At 44.7% G+C, this 25,418-nt stretch overlaps 1 protein-coding gene across 4 annotated transcripts in view; it reads left to right on the top strand.

Moving 5' to 3' along the window:
• The window catches only part of RNF216 (ring finger protein 216), a 697,454-nt gene that overhangs the window by 265,393 nt on the left and 406,643 nt on the right, over nt 1–25,418 (top strand). For all 4 annotated transcript variants that reach the window (XM_069210010.1, XM_069210009.1, XM_069210008.1 and 1 more), the window contains one exon: nt 15,785–15,835. In XM_069210010.1, coding sequence (XP_069066111.1) covers nt 15,785–15,835 — 51 coding nt within the window. The remainder of the gene's footprint in view (nt 1–15,784; nt 15,836–25,418) is intronic.

Genomic DNA, 25,418 nt, shown 5'->3' with positions numbered 1-25,418 from the left:
AAAGAGGAGGAAATACTGTCATTTTGATCCCAAGAGAGCAGTCATCTTCTACCTGTATAGGACACATGAGTTCAGATTGGATTATCAACCCGCTGTGGTATATGTTAGAAAGATGAAAGGAAGGGCAGTCCACAAACTGTTTCAAGCCGGATAATCCTGTGCATTAAGATATGTTACTCAATGATGCAGAAGGATCCTCCAGAAGGTATTCAAGTCATTTTACCAGAGCAAAGTCCTCTACATCAGCACTGGAGAGAGAGGTACCAATGGCAGATCTTTGCAACTTGGTCATCCCATTGCACTTTTGTGAAACACCATTGTTTAAATTCCAAAGTCAGATGGAATGGTAACTTCACAGTTCTAGATGACTTTTTGGTATAACCAGCTATGCACCCACCTCCTTATCTAGGACTGCTTGAGGAAATTTATTCAAAAGGTGAGAAATCTGCAGGTATCCATCAGAGGAACATGTTACCAAACTTTACTGATCCTTTTTTTTATAATGGATACTATACCTTCTGATTCCTCTCCCACCTCTCAACCTCCGTGTTGCATGGTTGTATATACTAATAGTCCTGTTATGTACATATTACTGAAAACTACACCTAGCTGAGTAGGATGTTGGTTATCAGTTAGCCTTGAAAGCTTGCTAAAAATCGGATGGAAACTGATGTCTGCAGGCCAACAGGGTGAATTATGCCCTCAGTGACATAACAAAGTGCAGCATCCGGCCGTCCCCTCACCGGCATTGGAGAGCTATTGACAAGTTGTACATTCAAATTTGTGCCTGGGATATTCAAGAGGTGAGGCATTTGAAGGTAGATAAAATATCCCCTAGAACAGTGATACTCAAAGAACAGCATGGACTGCATGCAGCCCTCCTGGCTTTTATATGCAGTCCTCTGGTTTATATGTGGTTCCCTGTGCTGTTGTTTATTCCAGTCGTCCCAAACATTTGAAAAAACAAAAGTTAAATGGGCAAATGTTTATTTAAAGGTTAATTGAAGTTAAAGAAAGGAAATTAATAGGGTGACCCCTTGGGTAAGTAGCCATTGGCTACTCCCCTACGCTCCCCTAACGCCCCCTAAGTTCAAAATTTAGGGAAGCCCCTGCCAACCTGAAAGAGGAGAGATGCAAAAGCAAGCACTGAAGACCACAGACTGACTGCACCAACCCTGCCAGCCTACCACTGACTTTGACATTTGTGACAAAGATGCCGCGTCCTGTAGCTGCTTGTGTCTCCAAAACACCCAGGTAGACTGCTAGCCTTCACCCAAGAACCAGGAACTCCCATGGAGTAGCTGAGCTGCTCCCCTGCATCTTGCACGCACCCCAAGAAGAATTGAGATGCCCGAGGACTGCAAAAAGCTGACAGCAGCACTTCACCCATGCCTCCATGCCTCCTAGCCTGAGCTGAAGTGGGCCAACGGTGTCAGCGTGGTTCCCAGGCCCTCCAGAGACAAAACCTCTTGAATTTGTCGATTGTGGACTCCCCACCAACACCTGCAGCCTCTTTCTCCAGGCCCTCCTCTACCACGACTGCCTCTGGTGACGGAAAATTGATGGCCCAGTACACCTGTGCACCTGGCCGCCTTGGACCAAGGAGAAGAGGACCAAAGGTGTACCCACGTCCCTGACCCTCGTGAGACCCGAGCCCACTTGCTGGTTTGTTCAGACTGGACCCACAGTCCACACCTGCAGCCTCTTTCTGCAGGCTACCCACATGCGACCACCTCTGGTGACAGAAACCCCACAGTCCAAGACACCCCTGCACCATGCTGCCCGAGATTGAGGAGAAGAGGCCCAAAGGTGTCCCTGAGCATCGCAAGATTTGAACTCCCTTGTGGTTCACCCGGACCTGTCCCTACCTGCAGCACCTTTCTACCCGAACCAATCCCCATTGACTTCAACAGGGCAGCAAACACTGAACTGCACCACTGCACCCAGCTGTCACCATGCCCGCCGAGGTGTCCTGTTGATGAGACCTAGAACCCTGCCCTATACTCAGCTTACGTCTGGACGATTGATTCTGTAAGTCACTGTGGAGTACCTGTTTGGCCTATATGTTTACTCTCCAATAGGGTAACATTGCTGCTTCAGAAAAATGCACAGTAGACTTTTAAAACTGTAATAGTTTCTATTGCAAAACGTACTTATCTGACCGTCTTTATTCTGATGCCTAAATGTATATCAAGATACCTGTTATTTTTAGATATTGTGTGGCTCTCCTTATTGAGTTGTGTGTGTCATTTATTGACTGTGTGTCTATAGCAAATGTCTAACACTCCTCTCTGATAAGTCTAAGGCTGCTCGACCACATGACCCCCCTACGAGAGCACACTGGGATTGCTAGAGCAACCTCCCTGTCCACTTATAAGGCATACCTGGACTCTTTGCACAATATACTTCTCTTTGGTATACTACATAAAGAGCCAACTTTCTAGGGAAAGCCTCAAACATCCCATAAAATAAAGACTCGTCTGGTCACCACTGAGTTTGGGCCAGGGTTGGCATCAACTGACTGAGTCCGAAATGGAGAGTCACAGCTTGGCATCAGAAAAATAGCCTCTCCAGCAGGTCTTTGAACCGAAGCACTCAACATCAGATTTGAGCCGACCTTCAGCACGAAACACTGTGGAGTTGAAACACTCCACTCCAGCACAGAAAAAAAATCAGCCTCAGATCCGAAACATTCAACACTGAAAATATGTGTGCCTAAGACCGCATCAGTGCTAAAAAAAAAAAAACATGCATCTTCGAGGGATTCTCCAGAGACTGTTCAACCAGTTCTCGAGAAGTTACATCAAGAATTGGACTTTCATCAGAAATACCTGATGATTCATCGGACACAGGACTCATCCTCTCCAGACCTCCACGTTGAGTGGTAAAACCTGCTAAAAGACAATTAACTTTTGTGGAGTCATTGATTTTCCGGTTCCTACAAAGGAGAAAAGGGAGGATAAAGCCACCAGTCCACTGCACACCCCCTGCTGTGTGCACTCCCTCATCATTGCTTTCATCGGCTCATGACACTATTTATGCACCTTGAAGTTCAATTAGGGCCAGATGTACGAAAGGATTTTACCCATTCTGTGCCTATGGGGAAAAAGCTTTTGTACATATGGCCCTTAATTCTTTCACAGGGGATGGTGATCAGTTTTAAATATGACCTCAAGATCACTGGGACTCATATTGCATAGATCCACAATAACACAGATCCAGATCTCTAGCTACCAAATCCTTCCTGTCCTGATGATACCACTACTCATCACAACCTTACGAGTAGGGCAGCCAAATTTCCCAAAGTGACACTTCACACTGAACCTCTAGAAGACAACTTTTTGTTTGAAACCCTTGTCCACTCAACTCAATATCTTCTAATTCTAAAAGGTGTGCTCAGTTACACTCAGGACATTTTCAGTGCCTCAGTTAGATCCACAGTTATTACGCCTAGGTTCGTAAAAAAAAGTAAATCTCTATATATTTCATTCCTCCCCCGATTGACCCTGTATGTATCAAGGGACAGCTTCTACCTGACTCCCTAGTGGTGGCTGCAGCCCATAAATGGTCAAACTCTAAAACAACTAGTGAGGAGCCTCCTCCAGATAAAGACAGTAAAATGATAGATGCTGCGGGTAAGAGAGTGGCAGCACAATCTGCCAACCATTGGAGGATTGCAACTCTATTGGCCTCTTATCAGGCTATGAAAGGTCCCACTGAGCTGAGATGGAAGACAAACTTCAGCATCTCCCAGAGGAATATAAGAAAAGGGTATACTAGATTACCTCAGAGGGCAAATTAATATCAAATACAACTATTTGTTGTGCACTTAATTTAGCTTGTAGAGCAGCTAGGGGTATCAATTCAAGCTAGCTCCTCAGAAAACGTGCCTAGTTAAGGCAATTGAGTTTTAAACCTGAAGTTCAGCAGAATTGTTAGCCCTCCCTTTTTGAACGAAAACATCTTTTTGGACCCCAATTGGATACTCTTTTAGCGAAACTAAAGAAAGACAAGGAAACTGCAAAAATCATAAGAGATTTCAAGACAGAATCACAATATGACTGCTTTTGCTGTTCACCAAACTGTGAAGGGTCCACAAACATCTTCATCAAGAGGATATTATAGAGGTTTACATAAGCAAAACAATTCCTGAGGTAGAGGTAGAGGAGGTTTTACCAAACCTTTCACCTCCACCACCAAACTCTGACATACCTACAATTCCCCCCTATCATACAACATCTGACAGGGAAGAATACAGAGGTACTTTCCTGCATGGCAAAATATCACATCAAACCAGTAGGTGTTGGATATTATCCCACACTGGTATTGCCTGGAGCTCACTTCCACACCTCTAAACATTCTACCTTGTATCCACAGACTATCAGCAGACCATCATCAACTGCTCAGGGGAAATTCAAGCTTTGATACAGAAGGGGGCAATAGAACCTCTGTCGTTACACAGACAAAGCACAGGAGTCTGTTCACTTTACTTCCTTATCCCTATAAAGAATGGGTCACTGTGACCTATCCTCGACCTCAGACCACTAAACAGGTACATCCTCTCAGAGCACTTTTACTTGGTCACACTTGAAGAGGTCATCCCGCTACTAAAACAAGGTGACTTTAGAGCCTCACTGGACCTAAAGGACGCATACTTTCATATTCCAATCCACCCAGAACATCATCAATACCTAGGATTTGTGCAACATGGACAGCATTTTCAGTTAAAGGTGCTTCAGTTTGGGGCACCACAGCCCCCAAAGTGTTTACCAAGTACCTGGCAGTAGTAGCGGCTCCTCTGTGCAGTCACAATATACATATTTTCCTTACCTAGACAATTGGCTTACCAAGAGCAGTACTCACCTGAACTGTTTTCAACACACTCAAACTACCATGAACCTGTGTCACTGTAGGAAAATGCCACTGTTGGCATGGTTACCACCCCGCCCACACACACACACTTTTTGCCTAGTGTTGATGCCATCTTTGATTGCAGGGGTGCTGGGACCCTGCTAACCAGGCCCCAGCACCAGTGTTCTTTCCCTAAAACTATACCTTTGTTTCCACAATTGAAACAGCCCTGGCACACAGATAAGGCCCTTGTGAAAGGTACCCCTAGTACCAAGGGCCCTGTAGCCTAGGAAGGTCTCTAAGGGCTGCAGCATGTATTATGCCACCCTAGGGGGCCCCTCACTTAGCACATGCACACTACCTTGCAGCTTGTGTGTGCTGGTGGGGGGAGAACAAAGTCGACATGGCACTCCCCTCAGGGTGCCATGCCCACAAACCACTGCCTGTGGCATAGGTCAGTCACCACTGTAGCAGGCCTTACAGCCCTAAGGCAGGGTGCACAATGCCCTTATAGTGTTTAAGTACATTCTTAGACATTGTAAGTGCAGTGTAGTCCTATTGAGTATATGGTCTGGGAGTTTGTCATTACGAACTCCACAGCTCCATAATGCCTTCACTGAATACTGGGAAGTTTGGTATCAAACTTCTCAGCACAATAAACCCACACTGATTCCAGTGTGGGATTTATTTAAAAATGCACACAGAGGGCATCTTAGAGATGCCCCCTTTATGTTAGCCAAACTGCTAGTGTAGGACTGACCGGTCTGTGCCAGCCTGCCACTTTCAGACAAGTTTCTGACCACATGGGGTGAGTGCCTTTGTGCACTCTGTGGTCCGAAACAAAGCCTGTCCTAGGTGGAGGTGCTTCACACCTCCCCCTGCAGCAACTGTAAAATCTGGTGGTGAGCCTCTGAGGCTCAAGTCTTGAGTTACACTGCCCAGGACACTCCAACTAGTGGAGAGGCATGCCCCCCAGAAAAAGCCCCACTTTTGGTGGCAAGTCCGGAGGGACAATTAGGGAAAACAGGGAGGAGTCACCACCCCAGCCAGGACCAGGACCACCCCTAAGGTGTCCAGAGCTTAGGTGACCCCCTCCCTGCAGAATCCTCCATCTTGGTTTGGAAGACGGGGACCAGTAGGGATAGGAATGTGCCCCCCTCCCCAAAGGGAGTGGGCACGAGTAGGGTGTTGCAACCCTCAGGGACAGTAGCCATTGGCTACTGCCCTCTGACCCCTAAAATGCCCCTAAATCTTGTATTTCAAGGCTTCCCTGAACCCAGCTCATTAGATTCCTGATAACCAACAAGAAGATGAAGGACTGCTAAGCTGAAACCCCCAGCAGAGAAAAGGATGACGACAACTGCTTTGGCCCCAGCCCTACCAGCCTGTTTCCTGCTTCAAAGAATCTGCAAAAAGAACAGCGACGCAACCAGCGGGCCCAGTGACCTCTGCCAACTCCAGAGGACTGCCCTGCACCCAAAAGGACCAAGAACTCCAGAAGACAGCGGCTCTGTCTGAAGAAACCTAAGACTCCCACCTCACTCTGGATGCGCGAGCCCGGACCCCTGTGCACCCGACATCCACTGCCCATGTCCAGGTGGTCCATCAAGCAAGAGAGGGTCCCCGGGCGATTGCTAGCAAGTGCCCTGCCTAGGTTGACCTCTCCACCCCTCCACACATGCCTGCAGAGGGAATCCCGAGGACCCTCCTGAGCGTGGAGCTCCAGACGAAGATAACCAACGCCTAAGGACACACTGCACCCGCAGCCCCCAGGCCTTGGAAAAACCGACCCCCGTTGTACCAATGTTCAGCAGGCGGCCCTCCTCCCAGTCCGACTGGTGGTGTGCCTGAGATCCCCCAACCCCAGTACCTCGCATGCACCTCAGTGTGACCCCTGGGGCCCCCTCATAGAGTTACATTGAAGATCTGACGTCCTGTTTTCACCCTACACCCTGCCACCCACGTGCCGCTGAGGGTGCCTGTTTGGTGCCTACTTTGGGGCCCCTCCAGTGCTGTCCTAAAATATCCCCCTCCCCTAGCACCCCCCCCTCCAGTCTGCCCTCCGAAACCACGGGTGCTTACCTGCTAGTAGACCAAGTGCCCCCCGTCTCCTTACAATCCCACGTTAATTTGGTTTGTCTTTGACCTCTGCACCCGACCGGCCCCGTGTTGCTGATGGTGGGTGTTTGGGGTTAACTTGAACCCCTTACGACGGACTACCTAACTCCCAGAGGTAAGAACTGTAAGTTGTGTACTTATCGGTAAAACTGTACTGAATTTTCTCCCCCCAGGAACTGTTGAAAAATGCACTGTCTGCTTTTATAATAGATTTTTGCCATTTTTAAGAAAGCTGTATACATTGTCGAATCCATTCAAAGTCCTTATACCAATGCAAAGTACCTTTTACTGAATCTTGTGGTTCTGAAAAGAAATTAACAAAATATATTTCTCTATATAAAATCATATTGGTCTGGAGTTAAGCATTGAGTGTGTGTTCTTTCTATTGCTTGTGTGTGTACAACAAATGCTTAACAGTAACCTCTGATAAGCCTAACTGCTCGACCATACTACCACAAATAGAGCATTAGTATTATCTATTTTTGCCACTGTCAAGCCTCAGGGGAACCCCTGGACTCTGTGCACAGTATATCTCACTTTGATATAGTATATACAGAGCCAGCTTCCTACATTCACCAACTAGGTTTCGCTACCAATGCACTCAAAACTCACCTGCAGCCAATTCAGATACAACCTTACTTAGGAGTCATCCTCAACTCACACATGGAAATAGCTTATACAAATAATGCAAGAATTTAGTTGTTCAAAACACTTATTCCACAATTTCAGCCGCAACAGCAGGTAACAGTGAGACAGTCATGCGCTTCCTAGGCATGGAGGCATCATGAATAGCCATTTTACATCGTGCCAGACTAAATATGCTCCCATTGCAACAATGCTTAGCGCATCAATGGACTCAAGCGGAGGGGTCAGCTAGAGGATCTGGTGTTGATCAGCGGTCAAGCTTGCCACTCTCAGCAGTGGTGGAATACCAACAATCTTCTAAAGAAATGGCCTTTTCTAGACCCAATTCCGCAGAGGAACATAACAAGAGACTGATCACTCACTGGTTGTGGAGAACACTCATGGTGATTGACTGTACAGGTACAGTGGACTCCCACTCAAACTCATCTTCATATCATGCACGTAGAGCTGCTAGCTGTTCATTAAGCACTGAAAGCATTCTTTTTGCAGCATGCATCCTTTTTTGGATTCATATGCTGTGCATTATTCCGCTATTTAGTGGTTGGGGCCGGAATTGGCGGTTTTCCTTTTTCTTCTTCTTTATTTTTTTTTCATGTTTTTTTTTTTCATGCGCATCAACCTCCATTTGGTGCTAGGTCCGTCCCCTGAGTGACGTCAAACAGTGCCCCGGAAGTTCCTGTGCGTGGTAAGCATCTCCAGATTCTTTTTTTTTGCCATTGTTTCTGGAAGCAAAAGAAGGAGCTCTGAAGATTTAGGGAGAACGTCAAAAATGTGTGGAAACATTTTGAAGAACCATCAAATCACCGAACCGAATGACAAAATAAAACCATCAGAGTGAAGGGGCCCCTTCATTATCACACCTCAGCGGGTCACTCTGGCAGAATTCACACATGGTTGGACAGAATTTAAAGGGGGTGTTTACCATGACCCCTACCTTGCCTCATTCGCCAAACTACCACCATAAGTTTACGCAGTGCGGCCCTCATGGTGTTTGCAGTCTGAAAAGACTATGGGGACGAGGACTGTGAGGCCTGTGCTGGGTTTGTGCCAATGACTCATGTTTTGCAGAAAACAGAGAGAGGAACACCACACAACCATGTCCAGCAGCCAGAGACCACAGACGTTGCTGAAGGATATGAGCCTTTCCATTAACGATGATGATAATGTTGGGGACGCCAAATCAACTAATAGAGGATCAGACATAGAAATCCTCAAGGGGGCATGGCGAAAAAGCATGCAGCAAAGAAGGCCACGAAAGACGTCAAAAAGAGACCTGAAAAGGTAAGAAAACCACTGGAAGGTTCAGAGACTAAGATCCCTGAGAACAAATCGCACAAGTCAGCCTCCGCGTCTAAGAAAACAAAGCTTGAATGCCAGCTGTAAACAAAAGAGGCCCATGGATCCCAGACCAGGGATACCGATGAAGGAAGTCAGTTGAAAATGGCGAAAACCACCACGGGTCAAGAGACCCCGAAGGAAGGGCCAAGAACTTCAGAGAAAGAGCCACTGACACCGAAGAAAAGAACATCCTTGCCGAAAAATTTTGAAAGGGCTTTAGAGGTGGAAAGCAAAAAACGAACCCTGGAAGTAAGAATGGCGGCACTCCTTCAACGCTAGGAGTGCGACGACGCACTGAAAGAATTCAGAATTCCACGAAAGCCTTTCACGACCACGGACATCCAAGATGAGGAAAGCAGCCTTAAAAGCCCTGGTGTCACCAGAACCTCACGAGGAAGAAGCTGCAAAAGAATTCTATTCCCCTGAAGAGGAGGAGCCAACAGGAGGCTTGGAGGACGAGTGGAATGACCTTGAAACTGAGAGTCCAGAAGAGGAGGTTGACAACTGCCCCTCTAGACCATTACCACCTGATGTCATCACGCTTTACAACAGCCTGGTAAAAAGGGCAGGAGAAATGTATGTTGTGCCACTAAGGGCGGTGGGGGGAGGAGACTTGTGCTTTCTCCTGGAAACTCTTATGCCATCAAGAAAGGTGAATTTATATCTCTCAGTGCTACCTAGTATACTGGACCAAGTCAAGGAGGCCTTCAAGGAACCATCTACAACAAAGAGAGTTACCTCCCAGGGTGAAGAAAAAAATAAAAGCCATCATCAAAGGGAACCCCAAGTCCATCACTGTCACAACTGCCAGCAGGCCCACCTCCAGAAAGAGAAAGCAAGAGACTTGAGATCTGGTAGGGAGGAAGATGGAAAGGGAAGCCGCCATACAATATTGGATTGTAAATTCCAGTGCTCTCCTTAACAGATATGGCCACTGGCAATGGGATGAAATTGAGGAAGTTATGAGAGCTCCCAAAGGAGGATTTTAAAAACAAACCGAAGCGATTATTCGAGGGGAGAAGATCATCTCCAACACTTGCTTGAAATCAGCACTGAATGCAGCAGACGCAGCCAGCAGACAGATGTGCACAGGCACAACCCTAAGGAGACATGCCTGGCTAAGGATCTCAGGCTTTAAGCAAAAATTTCAGGCCTCTATTTTCAGTTAGCCATTTACTGGGGATGCACTATTTGGCCAAGCAGTTGATGAGTCCTTGCAGCAGATTAAAAAGGACAATGAAACAGCAAAAGCAATGGGTGCCCTACAGTACAGAGGTACTTTCTAGGGAGAGGAAAAACACCCAGAAGGCCGACAGGAAGGGGCAGCAACAACAAACACAAAGCAGCCCACAACGGGTTACCCAGCAAGCCACCTATCACAAGTGGCAGTAGCCCTCGAGACACCCTTTCATGGTAGAGGGAGGGGTAAAGGACAAACCTCTAGAGAGGAGGATCAAGTACTTCACCAACTAGGTTTCACGACCAATGTGGTCAGATCCCACCTGCAGCCAGTTCAGATACAGCCTTACTTAGGAGCCATCCTCAACTCACACATGGGGACGTAAGAACAGACTTGGGCCCCCACAAAACACCAGTAGGGGCAGAATAGTGCATTACCCTCAAGAATGGGCAATTGGGTTGTAAACATGATACGTAATGGATACTGTATAGAAATAAAAAAGACTACACCACCAACTCCACCAAAAAAGAACATGTCCCATGAGGTGAAACTTGTAAAACTAAGGAGAGAAATGAAAGAACTCTTGCAAAAGCAAGCAATAGAAAGAGTACCAACAAGGGAGTTGAACAAAGGAAATGATTCATCTTATTTCCTGGTGCCAAAACAAGACCTCACACTAAGCTCAGTCTTGGACCTCGGGTTCATAAACAAATTCATTCACACATAGCACTCCAAAATGACAACACTGCAAGAGGTATTCCCACTCCTGCAAAGGGAGGGGGGGGATACATATCAACTATAGACTTAAAGGACGCCTACCTATACATACCCATGAATCAAGTGCACAAAAAGTACCTCTGATTTGTGCTCCAAAAAGTACATTATCAAATCGAGGCCTTACCATTCGCCATAAAGTCTGCACCAAGGGTTTTTACAAAATGCCTGGCAACAGCCGCTACATTCCTACGAAGAAAGGGGATACATGTCTACCCATACCAGGACGACTGACTGGTGAAGTCACAGACAAAACAGAAATGTCAAAGGGACATTCAAACTGATCACAATCCTGCAGTACCTAGGGTTCTCAATAACCCACAAGAAGTTGTCCCCACAACTGGAGCAGGAAAAACATCTTCATAGAGGCAAGAGGGCATTCGAAGACAGCATGAACATATCTGACTCACAAGAGAGTAGAGACAATCATGAAACAAACTCGCCTTTACCAGAAGGGGCAATCTCTGACAGTGAGGACAGTCTTGAAGGCAATTGGCATGATGGCATCATGAATCACGCTCATAAACCATGCAATACTACACATGCGCCCATTCCAGGAACTATTATGCAACAATTGGTGGCCATCCTCTGGGAGTTGGTAAGACCTAGTGGTTGTAACAGTACAAATACAGAAAGAAGTACAATGGTGGACATCCAAGAACATAACTCTAGGGAGAACGTTCAAAACACCAACTCAATCAGTGACCACCACAACAGGCGCATACCACAAGAGATGGGGCGCACACACGGGCAAACTAAAGATTTGGGACAAGTGGAACAACATAGATACAACAAAGCAAATCAACGTCCTAGAGATGAAGACAGTGCTGCTAGCTCCGAAGACTTCTCAGACACACATTGCACGGAAAACCGTCGGATCCCAACAGACAATACAACAGCAATGTTCTCCCAGAACAGGAAGGCACAAAGTCATTCACCTTAGGCAAACTAGGCCAAGAGATATGACAGTGGGCGATACCACAGAAGATCAATTTACAGACAATCCACCTACCGGGGAAGGAGAACACAGAGGCATACAGACTGAGAAGAGAGGAAAGCAGCTCACATGAATGGGAAATAAGACAAGAAGCCCTAGAAAAAATCTTCAGGTACTGGGACACAATAACAATCGATCTGTTTGCAACAGCAGAGAACAAGAAATGCCAGATCTTTGCCTCCAGGTTTCAACATCACCAATCAGAAAGGACTGCCCTGCCACTAAACTGGCCAGGGAGATTTGCCTAAGCCTTCCCACCGATTCCTCCAATCTCAAAGATTAGAAAGCAAGGAAGACAACCAGGGTCAGACCTCATCCTGATAGCCCCCAATGGTCCAGACAGACCTCGTACTCAAACCTACTTGAGCTGTCCATAGGACAGATGATCAGGATCAAGGAAGAACGGGACCTTCTCACAATGCAGAAGGGGAAGGTGGTCCACCTGGAACCAGCAACAATCAATCTAACAGCTTGGCACCGGAATACATAGAACTCGAACAGCTAACCTTGCCACATAGAGCCTTGGAAAGACTAAAGGAGGCAGGAAAGTTTACCACAAGGCCATGCTATGTAGCAAAAGAGGGACCATATATCCACTGGTGCACACAAAACAATTCAATGGAAACAATAGCAAAACAAGACGGTGTTAATCTATCTTACCCCATCTGCTGGATAGCGGTATAAACTATTCATCACTCAAGGGTCATATGGCAGCTATAGTAACTTACACCAGGGAAGCATCGTGTAAAAATGTTTTCATTTCACCAGTGCCCAAAAGGTAGTGGCTAGAGGGGCCCCAAGAGAATAACTCCCCAAAGGAAGGCTCTGGTACCTATGTGGAGCCTAAATTCAGTATTGGCATAATTGATGACCAAACCATTGGCGCCTAGATACAAGGCAGAACTCCGATATGCCACACTGAAAACTGCCTTCCTAATAGTAATCACATGACTACAGACAGTGAGCGAGCTTCTTACATTGACATTACAAGAATCATACAAGGAGATACATAAGGAAAAGGTGATTCTCTGAACAAGCCCTCAATTCCTATCCAAGGTAGTGAGCAAGTTTCATGTCAATCAGAGCATTAAACTACCACTGTTTTTTAAGAACCCACTAACACAGCTAGATAGAACCTTGCATATCCTTGATGTATGGAGAACCCGGTTTCAAATGGCCAAGAGAGATATTCCAAATGATAAAATCTCTTTTAAAACCTGGCTGTAACTCTGCAATTCAGGCACCCACAACTCTGCATTGTAATAAGATCGCCAAGTTCTTCAAGGAAAAGATAGATATTATTTACACCTCACTCCCAGGTTTAGACTCCGCCCCTGGAACTAAGGTTCATAGTAAGGCCCAATTAAATGACAAGGCGATACTTTCAGTCTAATGCACAGGATGCGAGTCCAGAAAATGATTCATGCTGCAAAACAAAATGGTTACCAGGAGGAGTAGTGTTGCAGCTTGAAGAGTTCTCTGGAGGCACATGCTACCCACCCACCTCCCCAGGACAAACAGATGGGAAGGAAGTCATACATAAAGAAGGATTGTAAAACAAAAAAAGAAGAAAAAAGAATCTGAAGATTGCTACCACACAAAGGAACTTCTGGGGCGCCATCTGACGTCACACAGGGGGGCGGACCTAGCACCAAATGGTGATCGACACCCATGAAAACAAAAAATGAAAAGAAAAAAGGGCAACGGATAATTCCAGACCCACCCACTAGATGGCAGAATAATGCACAGCATGTGAATCCAGAAAACTCTTAAGCTGCAAAACTAGTTCTGCTGGTAATTAACCATTTTGTTCCCCACCTCACCTGCAAAGTAGTTCTCATAAGAAAAAAACCCAACATGACTACTGTGTATTATCGACAAAAACAGGGAGGGTTTCAGATCACATCGGCTATCTCATCTAGGACAGAACATATGCAGCTAGGCTTTCAAACACAACATTCACCTCTTAGCAGAACACATACCGGGAATGGACAGCAACTTTGCGTATCTCCTCAGCAGAAGACAGCAACAAGTCCGTGAGTGGGAGCTGAACAGGCACATTCTACAACCTTTCTTTCAACAGTGGGGTCACTCAAACATAAACCTATTTGCCACAGTAGAAAATGACAAATGCCCAGGCTTCATCTCCAGGTTCCCACAACCACGGTCAAAGGGCAATGCACTATGTATGAGCTGGTGAGTGATATTTACTTACGCTTTTCCACCTCTCCCACTGCTTCCGTTTGTTAAATCTGCCTGAACAGTGCATGGAGATTCTTGAAGAGGTTGAAGAGGCAAGAAGGCCCGCTACTAGGGCCTGCAATACAGCAAAGTGGAAATGATTTGTCCACTGTTGTCATTCAAAGGATATTAACCCTTTAACAGCAAAGCCTCTACATATTTTCTGATACCGTTTTCCTTAACAAAACTCTGGGTTAGATTTCACTTCTATAAGACTACACCTAGCAGCAGTAGCAGCAGATCTCCAAAGCAGAGAACAAGCTTCTATATTCAAGATTCCTGTTGTTAAAGCTTTTATGGAGGACCTCAAAATAGTTATCCCGCCTAGAGCTCCTCTAAAAATAGATTGGAACCTCAATGTTGTCCTAACAAGGTTAATGCCCCCCTCATTTGTTCCATTACATTCATGCCCTCTCCAGTTTCTATCCTGAAAAGTTACTTTTCTCATTGCAGTCACTTCACTTATAAGTATCAGTGCGTCAGGTATTAACTATAGAAGAACCATTCTTCTAAATTCATAGGGGCAAAGTAGTACTACGTACAAATCCTAAATTTCTTCCAAAAGTAATTTCACAGTTCCACTTAAATCAATCTATTGAGTTACCAGTATTTTTTTCCCCAACCAGATTCCGGAGCAGAAAGAGCTTTATGTACACTGGATGTATAAAGAGATCTCATGTATTAAATTGACCAAACTCAATCATTCAGAAAGACACAACAGCATTGTCACATTTTCAAAACTATGTAAGGCAAAGGCTATTTCTAAAGCAACTATTTCATTTTGGATTATGAAATGAATCAAAACTTGTTATATTAAAGCTAAACAAAATCTACCCATCCCTCGAAAGGCCCACTCTACTTTACAAAAAGGGTGCCTCCTGGGCCTTTCTAGGTAGCATAACCATGGCAGACATATTCAGGGCAGCTAATGTAATATACCCCCACATTTACAACCGATTACTGTGTAGATGTCATGGCTTGTCAACAAGCCAATTTGGGCTGAGCGGTTTCAAACTAACGCAACCCACAAAGGTTAGCCACTTCCTTCAAGAGAAAAAACTGCTTTACGACCTGTGCTAAGCATGTGTATCTACTGCCACAAATGCCATCAAATGTTACTTACCCAGTAAGCACCTGTTTGTGGCATGTAGTGCTGTAGGTTCACATGCCCCCACCCTTCTCCATGGACACCTGTATTGTTTGCGATTATTTTCATTATACATTACACTATTTTGCCTGGTCACCTTATCAGGATCCATCATCCATTACACTCCATCCTCACGTGCTACGCGGAAAACAATTTAACAATGGAGTCGAGGACCATGCGCAGTACAAGCAAGGGGAGTCTCCATACTGCGTGACTCCAAAGACTTTTTCACAGAAAAACAATCTGCACACTTCCAAGCCCAATACTAAATGGTGGACTTATGCCAAGCATGTGAATCTACAGCACTACATGCCACAAACAGATGCTTACTGAATAAGTAACATTTTCCTTTTTTCTCAAATTAGTTTTCGTTAGTCTCTTTGCTACGTGTATAATGAAAGCAGAAGTGGTTTGGGTGGCTTTCTAATGTGATGGTTCATTTTCTGATTTTATAAATACAGTGTGTTAAACATTTGCATTTTTTCCCCTCCAGCATGCCGATTTTCTTCTCGCCCTTCAGATGAATGAAGAACAATATCAAAAGGTAAGCCTCTGACCATACGTAACTAATTGAGAATGGTTTCTCTGTCTAATTCATTCTGCACGTGGCCACCAGATGTTTGCACAGATAGACAGATAAATAGTTTATTGATTGATTAATTAAAATCTTACAATACCACAGTTACTCAAATCAAGCATATTTCCAAAAATCACACCATAGGGAAAAAAAATTTAAGCAACAATTTTTCTTTCATTGGCCTGAGCTTTCTAAAGTGAAATCCAATTTTACCTAAATTGCAAATATAATATAAAAACACAATCTGGCAAAAAAAATCAAAAAGCTCCATTATAAAATCACTTTTGACAACACAATTATTGTTAATCCTAACCATTTTTCAAACCAGGTTATTCCCCAGTATTAGTCAATTTTTTCGCAGCTGCCACTAAAAACATAGTGAAATTATAATTCAGCAAGGTGTCAGTTGACTTAAAATATGACATCACTGCCTACCTACATGTCTGAATTCCTTGCTGGATAAAAAGTGTTTTTAGGAGCTCCTTTCTCTCCTTTAATAGAGCCGGACATAAGCAGGTCAAATGCATAATATTTTCTAGCCCCGTTGTGCACAATAGTTTCTGTGCCTCCAGCCCAAGGGACCGTATGGATAAGCCCCGGCATAAAATCAAATCTGTACCTAATAAAAGTCATGTTTAGGTGTCTAGACAAACCAATCTCTAAGTAAGGCAGCAGTTTAAGAAACATTTATTCATGTATAATCATCCAGGCATGGGGTTTATGGGCAAAAGGCCTCTTTGTCTTTTAACTGTGACAACTTTTTCATCTGCCTCGTAATGACTCTTTTAAAGGATTCTAAAGGCTATTTCCCACACTGGACACACAGCCAGATTCTCAATTGCCACTTCCAAATACTACCTTAGTTGAGTGTTTGCATTAGTTTGGACTTCTTCCCAAAGAGCCTTACATAATTGGTGCAATTAATTGAGTATTATTATTTGCCATACTTTGAGGTAAGCTCCCTTACTTGCAATAATTTGATTTACTAAACCAAATTCCAGCCATATCTATGCTGGGAAGGCGTTGGGCGGAAGAGAAAAAAAGTGCTCTAAATGTCTTAGAAAGGATTGCGTTCACAGTTACCGCATCCCTACCGCGCAGTGCCTCACTTCCATAAGCTATACTCTGCAATAAACTTAGCTGATATAATTTTTAACAGTGGGAGATAACTTGGACCCCCCCCAATGATCTCTGTAATGTTTTAAACATGAGGACTAGTGTATTCCCCTTTCCCTGCGGGTCTTGTGTATGTTTGTTGAAAGGTCCCTTATCAAATAGCAGACCCAGATATCTGTAGGTCTTATCCTGCTCCAATTGATGGCCATTCAAATTCCATTTATGTTTTTTTTATATCCTTTTGGTCAACTCCATGACCTTAGTTTTCTCTTCATTAATTACCATGCCGTTGAGCGCCGTATAGTTAGATATTTTGTCAATAAGTGATTGTAATCCTATTTTTGTTCTACAAAAAGGAATCACGTAGACAGCATCCAAAAAGTTTGTAATATGTTTATCACCTAGTTTGGGAGGATGCACATTTACTTCGTCCAACACCTGTGGCAAATTGGCCAAGAAGAGATTAAACCAGTATGGTGCCAGAGTGCAACCTTGCTTTAAACCATGGGAGGCCACAATTTTTCTAGAAATAAAAGAACCATCTCCTATTTTAACCTTAACCCGTGTGTTTGTGTACAACAGTTGAATTCCTTTCAAAAGACAATTGGGAATATCCTTTTGAACCGATTTTTGCCACAATAAATGTCACTGTACACAGTTGAATGTCGACTTAAAATCAACAAAACATAGATACATTAGACACCTATTTGGCTTATATTTGTCCATAATTACAGAGAGTGCTAGTGTATTTGTCTGTGTCCACAGATAAACCCTGTTTGATTAAAAGGGATAATTTGCTCTTCTGAGGCACACTGTGATAGTTCTGTTAGCAGTAGACCTGCATACAGTTCTGGCTGTGAGTCTTGTACCATAATGAGGCAGTAGTTTTCCGGTCTCTCCTGATCTCCCCCCTTATAGGTTGGAAATGTTACAGAGCCCCATCATGAGTCTAGAATAGCCTCTGCTGAAGTACCTTATTAATAACCTCATTTAGACTTTCTGCTCAAAAGGCCGGGTTCACTTTGTACAAAGCTTGTGATAATCTGTTTGACCCAGGCGCATCATTGTGATTACTTGCTTTTATGGCTTTACATGTCTGATCCACAGAGAAGTTAAGCTTGTTGTCATCTAGGTCTGTCTGTACGCTAGGCATTGTCCTGCCTCTTCTTGTGATTGAGGTTGATGTCTCCCCCACGGACAAATTAAAATGTCCCATAGAAAAGCAGCATGGCCTGCTTCTGTTATAGTTGACCCAGTGGCGGCCGACCAAGCCTTATTTAAGTTATTAACCATTTTCCAAAACTCCCTAGAGTCCTTCTTTTTGCTGAGGTATAGTGCCTTTGCCCAGAGATTTTGCTTTGCTATAGTGCTCGCCTCCCAAAGTATTTTCTGATTGGTTTTATTTGCACACTTCAGATTAAGTTGGAGCTCGAGGTTCAAGGGCTGCCTCCTGCACGTCTCAGGATCCTATTACACTTTCTCCTTAAGATACGAAGACATGCCAATATTTTGATTTTGTTTAAAGCTTGCAAATGATGACTGGATTGACGCGTCTTATTGTCAGCTGCCGGAAAATACACAGACACTAGTTTTCTTTTGAATAGTAACTATTGCTCTACAGTATTAAGAGGGTCCATTGAAAGGCAGTCCTTTAGGATGATTGAAGCAGTGGCCTCAATCCTTCTATCGTTCTTGCCAACCAGAGCAACTTCCTAAAGTTTATTTCCATCTCTCCTGGTAAGGAATTTACTTTTTGAAATAAAAAGCACTGTACTTTAAAAAAACAAGCGAAAGTGGTCATGGGCAACAACTTATTGAGTTTAGTCTCAAAAGCAGAGATTAATTGGAAAATATTTAATGTAACCAATGTGAAGTCAATTCTTGAGTATGAACCTGCTGCTTGAAACATCCATGCAGGTGGAGAATCTTATTTTGTCCTGCCATTTATTCACATAGGCCCAAGGCCTCAAGATCAGTTAGAAGGGCCACTGCCCTTCCATCTCTGACTGTTACCAGCCAGGCCAATAGACCAATTAGGAATAATACATAATACATCTTGATGAATCCGCTGTTCGTCACGGGAAGTCACATCCAAAAGTTTAACTTGGTCTGACCACCAAGAAAGGTCTATTCCCTTCTTCGGATCCCTGATATATTTTGCCAATAAAGTGGCCATCCTCATCTTTTTCCAAGGGCTTTCTAAGGTGCCCCTCAACATAGAGAATGTCATCTGGATCCAGCATGTCCGCCACCAGGACTACTAGCAAAGGCTCTGAATCTTATTGAGGTAAGGAAACTTCATCCGATGATGGGGGCACGGTCTGGAAAGGCCAGGATCCCCATCAGTCACCCTAAGAGTCATCATCCCCCAGAGGATTAGGAGAGGGGGGAGGCTGGGAAAGATTCAGGATCAGCGAACTGGGGGTTGGGTTGAAAGGAATGCCTGCTTCAGATGCTTGAAGGTGTCCTTGTCGACACCCTGGTTGTTAGGCCTCTTTGCGGCGCAACATTCAACCTCCGGTAGCTCTGTCGCCCTTCTGGGGGATTGTTGGTTGACCTAGGTCTGGCTCTCAATTTTTTTCCAAAACTTGTTGTCCAAAGGGAAAAAGGAGGTAGATTCCTCCTCTGTATAGATGGATAGTGCAATTCCTGCATCATAGGAATCTTTGTGGCGCTACTTTATTAGCCAGTAGCAGAGTGCAAGACTCAAACTAGTATATATATGTTTGATGGCATGTGTAGCTGCAGATACACATGCTGTGCATTATCCTGCCACCTAGTGTTGGGCTCGGAGTGTTACAAGTTGTTTTTCTTAGAAGAAGTCTTTTCGAGTCACGAGATCGAGGGACTCCTCCCCTTTCGGCTCCATTGCGCATGAGCGTCGACTCCATCTTAGATTGTTTTCTTTCCGCCATCGGGTTCGGTCGTGTTCCTCTTCGCTCCGTGTTTCGGTTCGGAAAGTTAGTTAAAATCTCGGAAAATTCGACTGTATTGTTTGCGTTCGGTCTCGGGTTAGTAATCACACATCGACACCGAAGAAAAGAAGAGCTCTGATAGCCCTTCGGGGCTTCCATTCCTCGGCGGGGCCTGGTCGGCCCGACCGCGTGCGTCTTCAAGGCTCAAGGAACGGACCCCATTCCGCTTCTGCCCAGAATGCCACAATAAGTATCCTTATACAGACCAGCACTTGGTCTGTAATTTGTGTTTGTCCCCCGAACACAAAGAGGATACCTGCGAGGCCTGTCGGGCATTTCGGTCGAAGAAGACGCTACGGGACCGGAGAGCTCGAAGGCTTCAAATGGCATCGACGCCGGCAGGACATCACAGCGTCGAAGAAGAGGAGACTTTCTCCATTCCTGATTCGGACGAGGCCGAAAGTGAGCAGCCGGCGAGGCAACAAACAGTGAGTAAAACTGCCCCGGCCAAAACTCACACGAAAATAATGAAAGCCCAGGGGACGCCATCGCCTGTAGGCCATGGTTTAACCCGTAAACAAGGTGACCAACCATCGGCACCGAAAAAGGGCACACACGTGTCGAAGACATCCAACTCCGGTCGAGATACCGGCACAGAGTATACTCGGTACCAAGATACTGCCTCCGACCAGACTCGGCACCGAGATATCGGCACACCGAAACCGAAAAAGGTGGCTTCGGAGCCGAAAAAGACAGCTGAAAAGGTTTCGGTGCCGAAACATCCAGCCTCGGAGCCAAAACAGAGCTCCTATACCGAAGAACAAGGCCTTTCATCACAACTACAAGGCCATAAATTCGGGCAAGAACTAGAGATGGGAGAGCCAGACTATACACAAAGAAGGCTCCGTATACAGAAGGACACGGGGAAAATAAGAACTCTTCCCCCAGTTAAAATGAAACGGAAACTCGCTTTCCAGGAAACTGAAAAACAGCCAAAAGCTAAAGTGGCGAAAGAAAAAACTCCACCACGTTTTTCACCACAGCCATCGCCACAGCAATCACGGCAACTGTCCCCAATTGCAACACCACCAATGATGCAATCACCAACGCACACAGGGATGAGCCAAGATGACCCAGATGCATGGGAACTATACGATGCACCAGTATCTGACAATAGTCCGGATTGCTACCCGGCAAGACCATCACCACCAGAAGACAGTACTGCTTACATGCAGGTGGCGTCCAGAGCAGCTCTTTTCACAATGTAGCACTGCATGCAGAACCTATAGAGGATGACTTTTTATTCAATACTCTGTCATCAACACATAGCCAATACCAGAGTCTGCCTATGTTACCAGGCATGTTAAAACACGCAAAACAGGTGTTTCAGGACCCAGTCAAAGGCAGAGCCATCACACCTAGGGTGGAGAAGAAGTACAAACCTCCCCCTACGGACCCTGTGTACATCACGCAACAACTAACACCTGACTCGGTGGTAGTAGGAGCAGCCCGGAAAAGGGCAAACTCACAGACTTCTGGGGATGCACCACTTCCCGCCAAAGAAAGTTGAAAGTTTGATGCAGCAGAGAAAAGGGTTGCAGCACAGGCAGCCAATCAATGGGTCATTGCCAATTCACAAGCTTTATTGGCAAGATATGACAGGGCTCATTGGGACGAAATGCAGCATTTCATTGAACATCTTCCTAAAGAGTTTCAAAAGCGTGCACAACAAGTGGTGGAGGAGGGCCAAAGTATCTCCAACAATCAGATACGTCAGCACTATTGACGCAGCGGACACAGCCGCCAGAACAGTAAACACGGCGGTCACTATTCGGAGACACGCATGGCTACACACCTCCGGATTTATGCCAGAGATCCAGCAGGCTCTGCTTAATATGCCTTTTAATGGACAAAAGTTGTTTGGGCGGGAGGTGGATTCAGCTATAGAAAAGCTAAAGAAGGACACGGCCAAAGCCATGGGCACGCTCTACTCCCCACAGAGCAGAGGCACCTTTAGGAAGCCACACTTTAGAGGGGGGTTTCGAGCCCAAAGCACAGAACCTTCAACCTCACAGGCCAGACCCACATACAAGGGCCAATACCAAAGAGGAGGCTTTCGGGGCAATATAGAGGTGGACAGTTCCCTAAAACAAGAGGGAAATTCCAAAAGTCCAAAAAACCCACAAACTAAACAGTGACTTCACTGTCACAAATCCCCAACACATAACACCAGTGTGGGGGAGAATCACAAACTATTACCAAAATTGGGAAGACATAACTACGGACTTGTGGGTCCTGGCCATTATCCAACATGGTTATTGCATAGAATTTCACAATTACCGCCAAATATGCCTCCAAAAGCACACAACATGTCCAAACAGCACTTGGATCTGTTACAACTAGAAGTCCAAGCGTTGTTACAAAAAGAAGCAATAGAAATGGTACCCAACCATCAAAAAGGAACATGTGTTTATTCCCTGTATTTTCTAATACCAAAAAAGGACAAAACACTGAGACCCATCTTAGATCTCCGAACACTAAATCTTTACATCAAATCAGATCACTTTCACATGGTGACACTTCAAGATGTGATTCCCTTGCTCAAACAACAAGACTACATGTCAACATTAGCCCTCAAGGATGCTTAGTTCCATATACCCATACATCCTTCCCACAGGAAATACTTAAGGTTTGTAATCCAAGGAGTACATTACCAATTCAAAGTGTTACCATTTGGGATAACAACAGCACCAAGGGTATTTACAAAATGCCTTGCAGTAGCAGCAGCACATATCAAAAGACAGCACATACACGTATTCCTGTACCTAGACGATTGGTTAATAAAAACCAGCACTCAGAAACAGTGTCTTCAACACACAAAATACGTCATAGAAACCCTTCACAAGTTAGGGTTCTCAATAAACTACCTAGTCACACTTACAACTGTGTCAAATACAACAATACTTAGGAGCAACAATCAACACAGAAAAAGGGATTGCCACTCCAAGTCCACAAAGGGTACAAGCCTTCCAAAACGTAATACAAAGCATGCACCCAAACCAACAGTATCAAGTAAAGTTAGTGATGAAACTTCTAGGCATGATGTCTTCATGCATAGCCATTGTCCCAAACGCAAGATTACACATGCGGCCCTTACAACAGTGCCTAGCGACACAAAGAACACAAGCACAGGGTCAACTTCAAGATCTAGTGTTGATAGACCGCCAAACACACTCCTTGCTTCAATGGTGGAATCCTATCAATTTAAACCAAGGGCGGCCTTTCCAAGACCCAGTGCCTCAATACGTGATCACAACAGATGCTTCCATGGTAGGGTGGGGGAGCACACCTCAACCAACACAGCATCCAGGGACAATGGGACAATCAACAAAGACAACTTCATATAAATCAACTAGAACTACTAGCAGTGTTTCTAGCATTGAAAGCATTTCAACCGTTAATAGCCCACAAACACATTCTTGTCAAAACAGACAACATGACAACAATGTATTACCTAAACAAACAGGGAGGGACACACTCATCACAGCTGTGTCTCTTAGCACAGAAGATTTGGCATTGGGCGATTCACAATCACATTCGCCTAATAGCACAATACATCCCAGGAATTCAAAACCAGTTAGCCGACAATCTCAGTCGAGATCACCAACAGACCCACGAATGGGAAGTTCATCTCCAGATACTGCAAACTTACTTTCAAAACTGGGGAACACCGCAAATAGACCTATTCGAAACAAAAGCAAACTCAAAATGCCAAAACTTCGCATCCAGGTACCCACACCCTCAATCCAAGGGCAATGCGTTATGGATGAGTTGGTCAGGGATATTTGCTGATGCTTTTCCCCCTCTCCCACTCCTTCCGTATCTAGTAAACAAATTGAGTCAAAAGAAACTCAAACTAATACTAGTAGCACCAACTTGGGCTCGCCAACCATGTTACACAACACTACTAGACCTATCAGTATACTTAACATGGAAAGTAGCATTCCTAATAGCTATCACATCTCTTAAAAGAGTAAGTGAAATACAAGCATTTACCATACAAGAACCCTTTATACAAATACACAAACATAAAGTGGTTCTACGTACAAATCCCAAATGTTTGCCAAAAGTTATATCACCGTACCACCTAAATCAAACTGTGGAACTCCCAGTATTTTTCCCACAGCCAGACTCAGTAGCTGAAAGAGCATTACATACATTAGACATTAAAAGGGCACTAATGTATTACATTGATAGAACCAAACAATTTCGCAAAACGAAACAATTGTTTGTAGCTTTTCAAAAGCCTCATGCAGGAAATCCAATATCCAAACAAGGCATTGCCAGATGGATAGTTAAGTGTATTCAAACCTGCTATGTTAAGGCAAAGAGAGACCTACCTATAACACCTAAGGCACACTCTACTAGAAAGAAAGGCGCCACAATGAAGTTTTTAGGAAATATACCAATGACAGAAATATGTAAGGCAGCCACATGGTCTACGCCTCATACATTCACAAAACATTACTGTGTGGATGTGTTAACAACACAACAAGCCACAGTAGGACAGGCAGTATTACGGACATTATTTCAAACAACTTCAACTCCTACAGGCTAAACCACCGCTTTTGGGGAGATAACTGCTTACTAGTCTATGCACAGCATGTGTATCTGCAGCTACACATGCCATCAAACGGAAAATGTCACTTACCCAGTGTACATCTGTTCGTGGCATGAGAAGCTGCAGATTCACATGCGCCCTCCCACCTCCCCGGGAGCCTGTAGCCGTTTAAGTTGATAAAAATAAACAAGTACAATTGTAAATTTGTAAATATATATCACTTTTAAACACATTATGTACATACATACTTACTCGATTACATGGGCACTATTACTATATACACAACTCCTACCTCACCCTCTGCGGGGAAAACAATCTAAGATGGAGTCGACGCCCATGCGCAATGGAGCCGAAAGGGGAGGAGTCCCTCGATCTCGTGACTCGAAAAGACTTCTTCGAAGAAAAACAACTTGTAACACTCTGAGCCCAACACTAGATGGCAGGATAATGCACAGCATGTGAATCTGCAGCGTCTCATGCCACGAACAGATGTACACTGGGTAAGTGACATTTTCTATATGTTTGATGGCATGTGTAGCTGCAGATACACATGCTGTGCACTGTTCCTGCCATCTAGTGTTGGGCTCGGAGTGTTACAAGTTGTTTTTCTTCGAAGAAGTCTTTTCGAGTCACAGGACCGAGTGACTCCTCCCTGTCGACTCCATCTTAGATTGTTTTCTTTCTGCCATCGGGTTTGGACTTGTTCCTCTTCGCTCCGTATTTTGAATTGGGAAAGTTAGCTAAAGTATCGAAAATTTGACGGTATTGTTCTCGTTCGGTACCGGTTTAGTGTTAGTGTATCGGCACCGACATCAAGACCACTTTGGCGGCCCTTCGGGCTTCCACTCTTCATCGAGACCTGGTCGGCCCGACCACACCCATCGTCCCAGACTAATGG

This window comes from Pleurodeles waltl, chromosome 10, assembly GCF_031143425.1.
Source record: "Pleurodeles waltl isolate 20211129_DDA chromosome 10, aPleWal1.hap1.20221129, whole genome shotgun sequence".
Classification (NCBI taxonomy): domain Eukaryota; kingdom Metazoa; phylum Chordata; class Amphibia; order Caudata; family Salamandridae; genus Pleurodeles; species Pleurodeles waltl.
The sequence above is the reverse complement of the archived record's forward strand: the minus strand, read 5'-3'. Positions and strand labels throughout refer to the sequence as shown.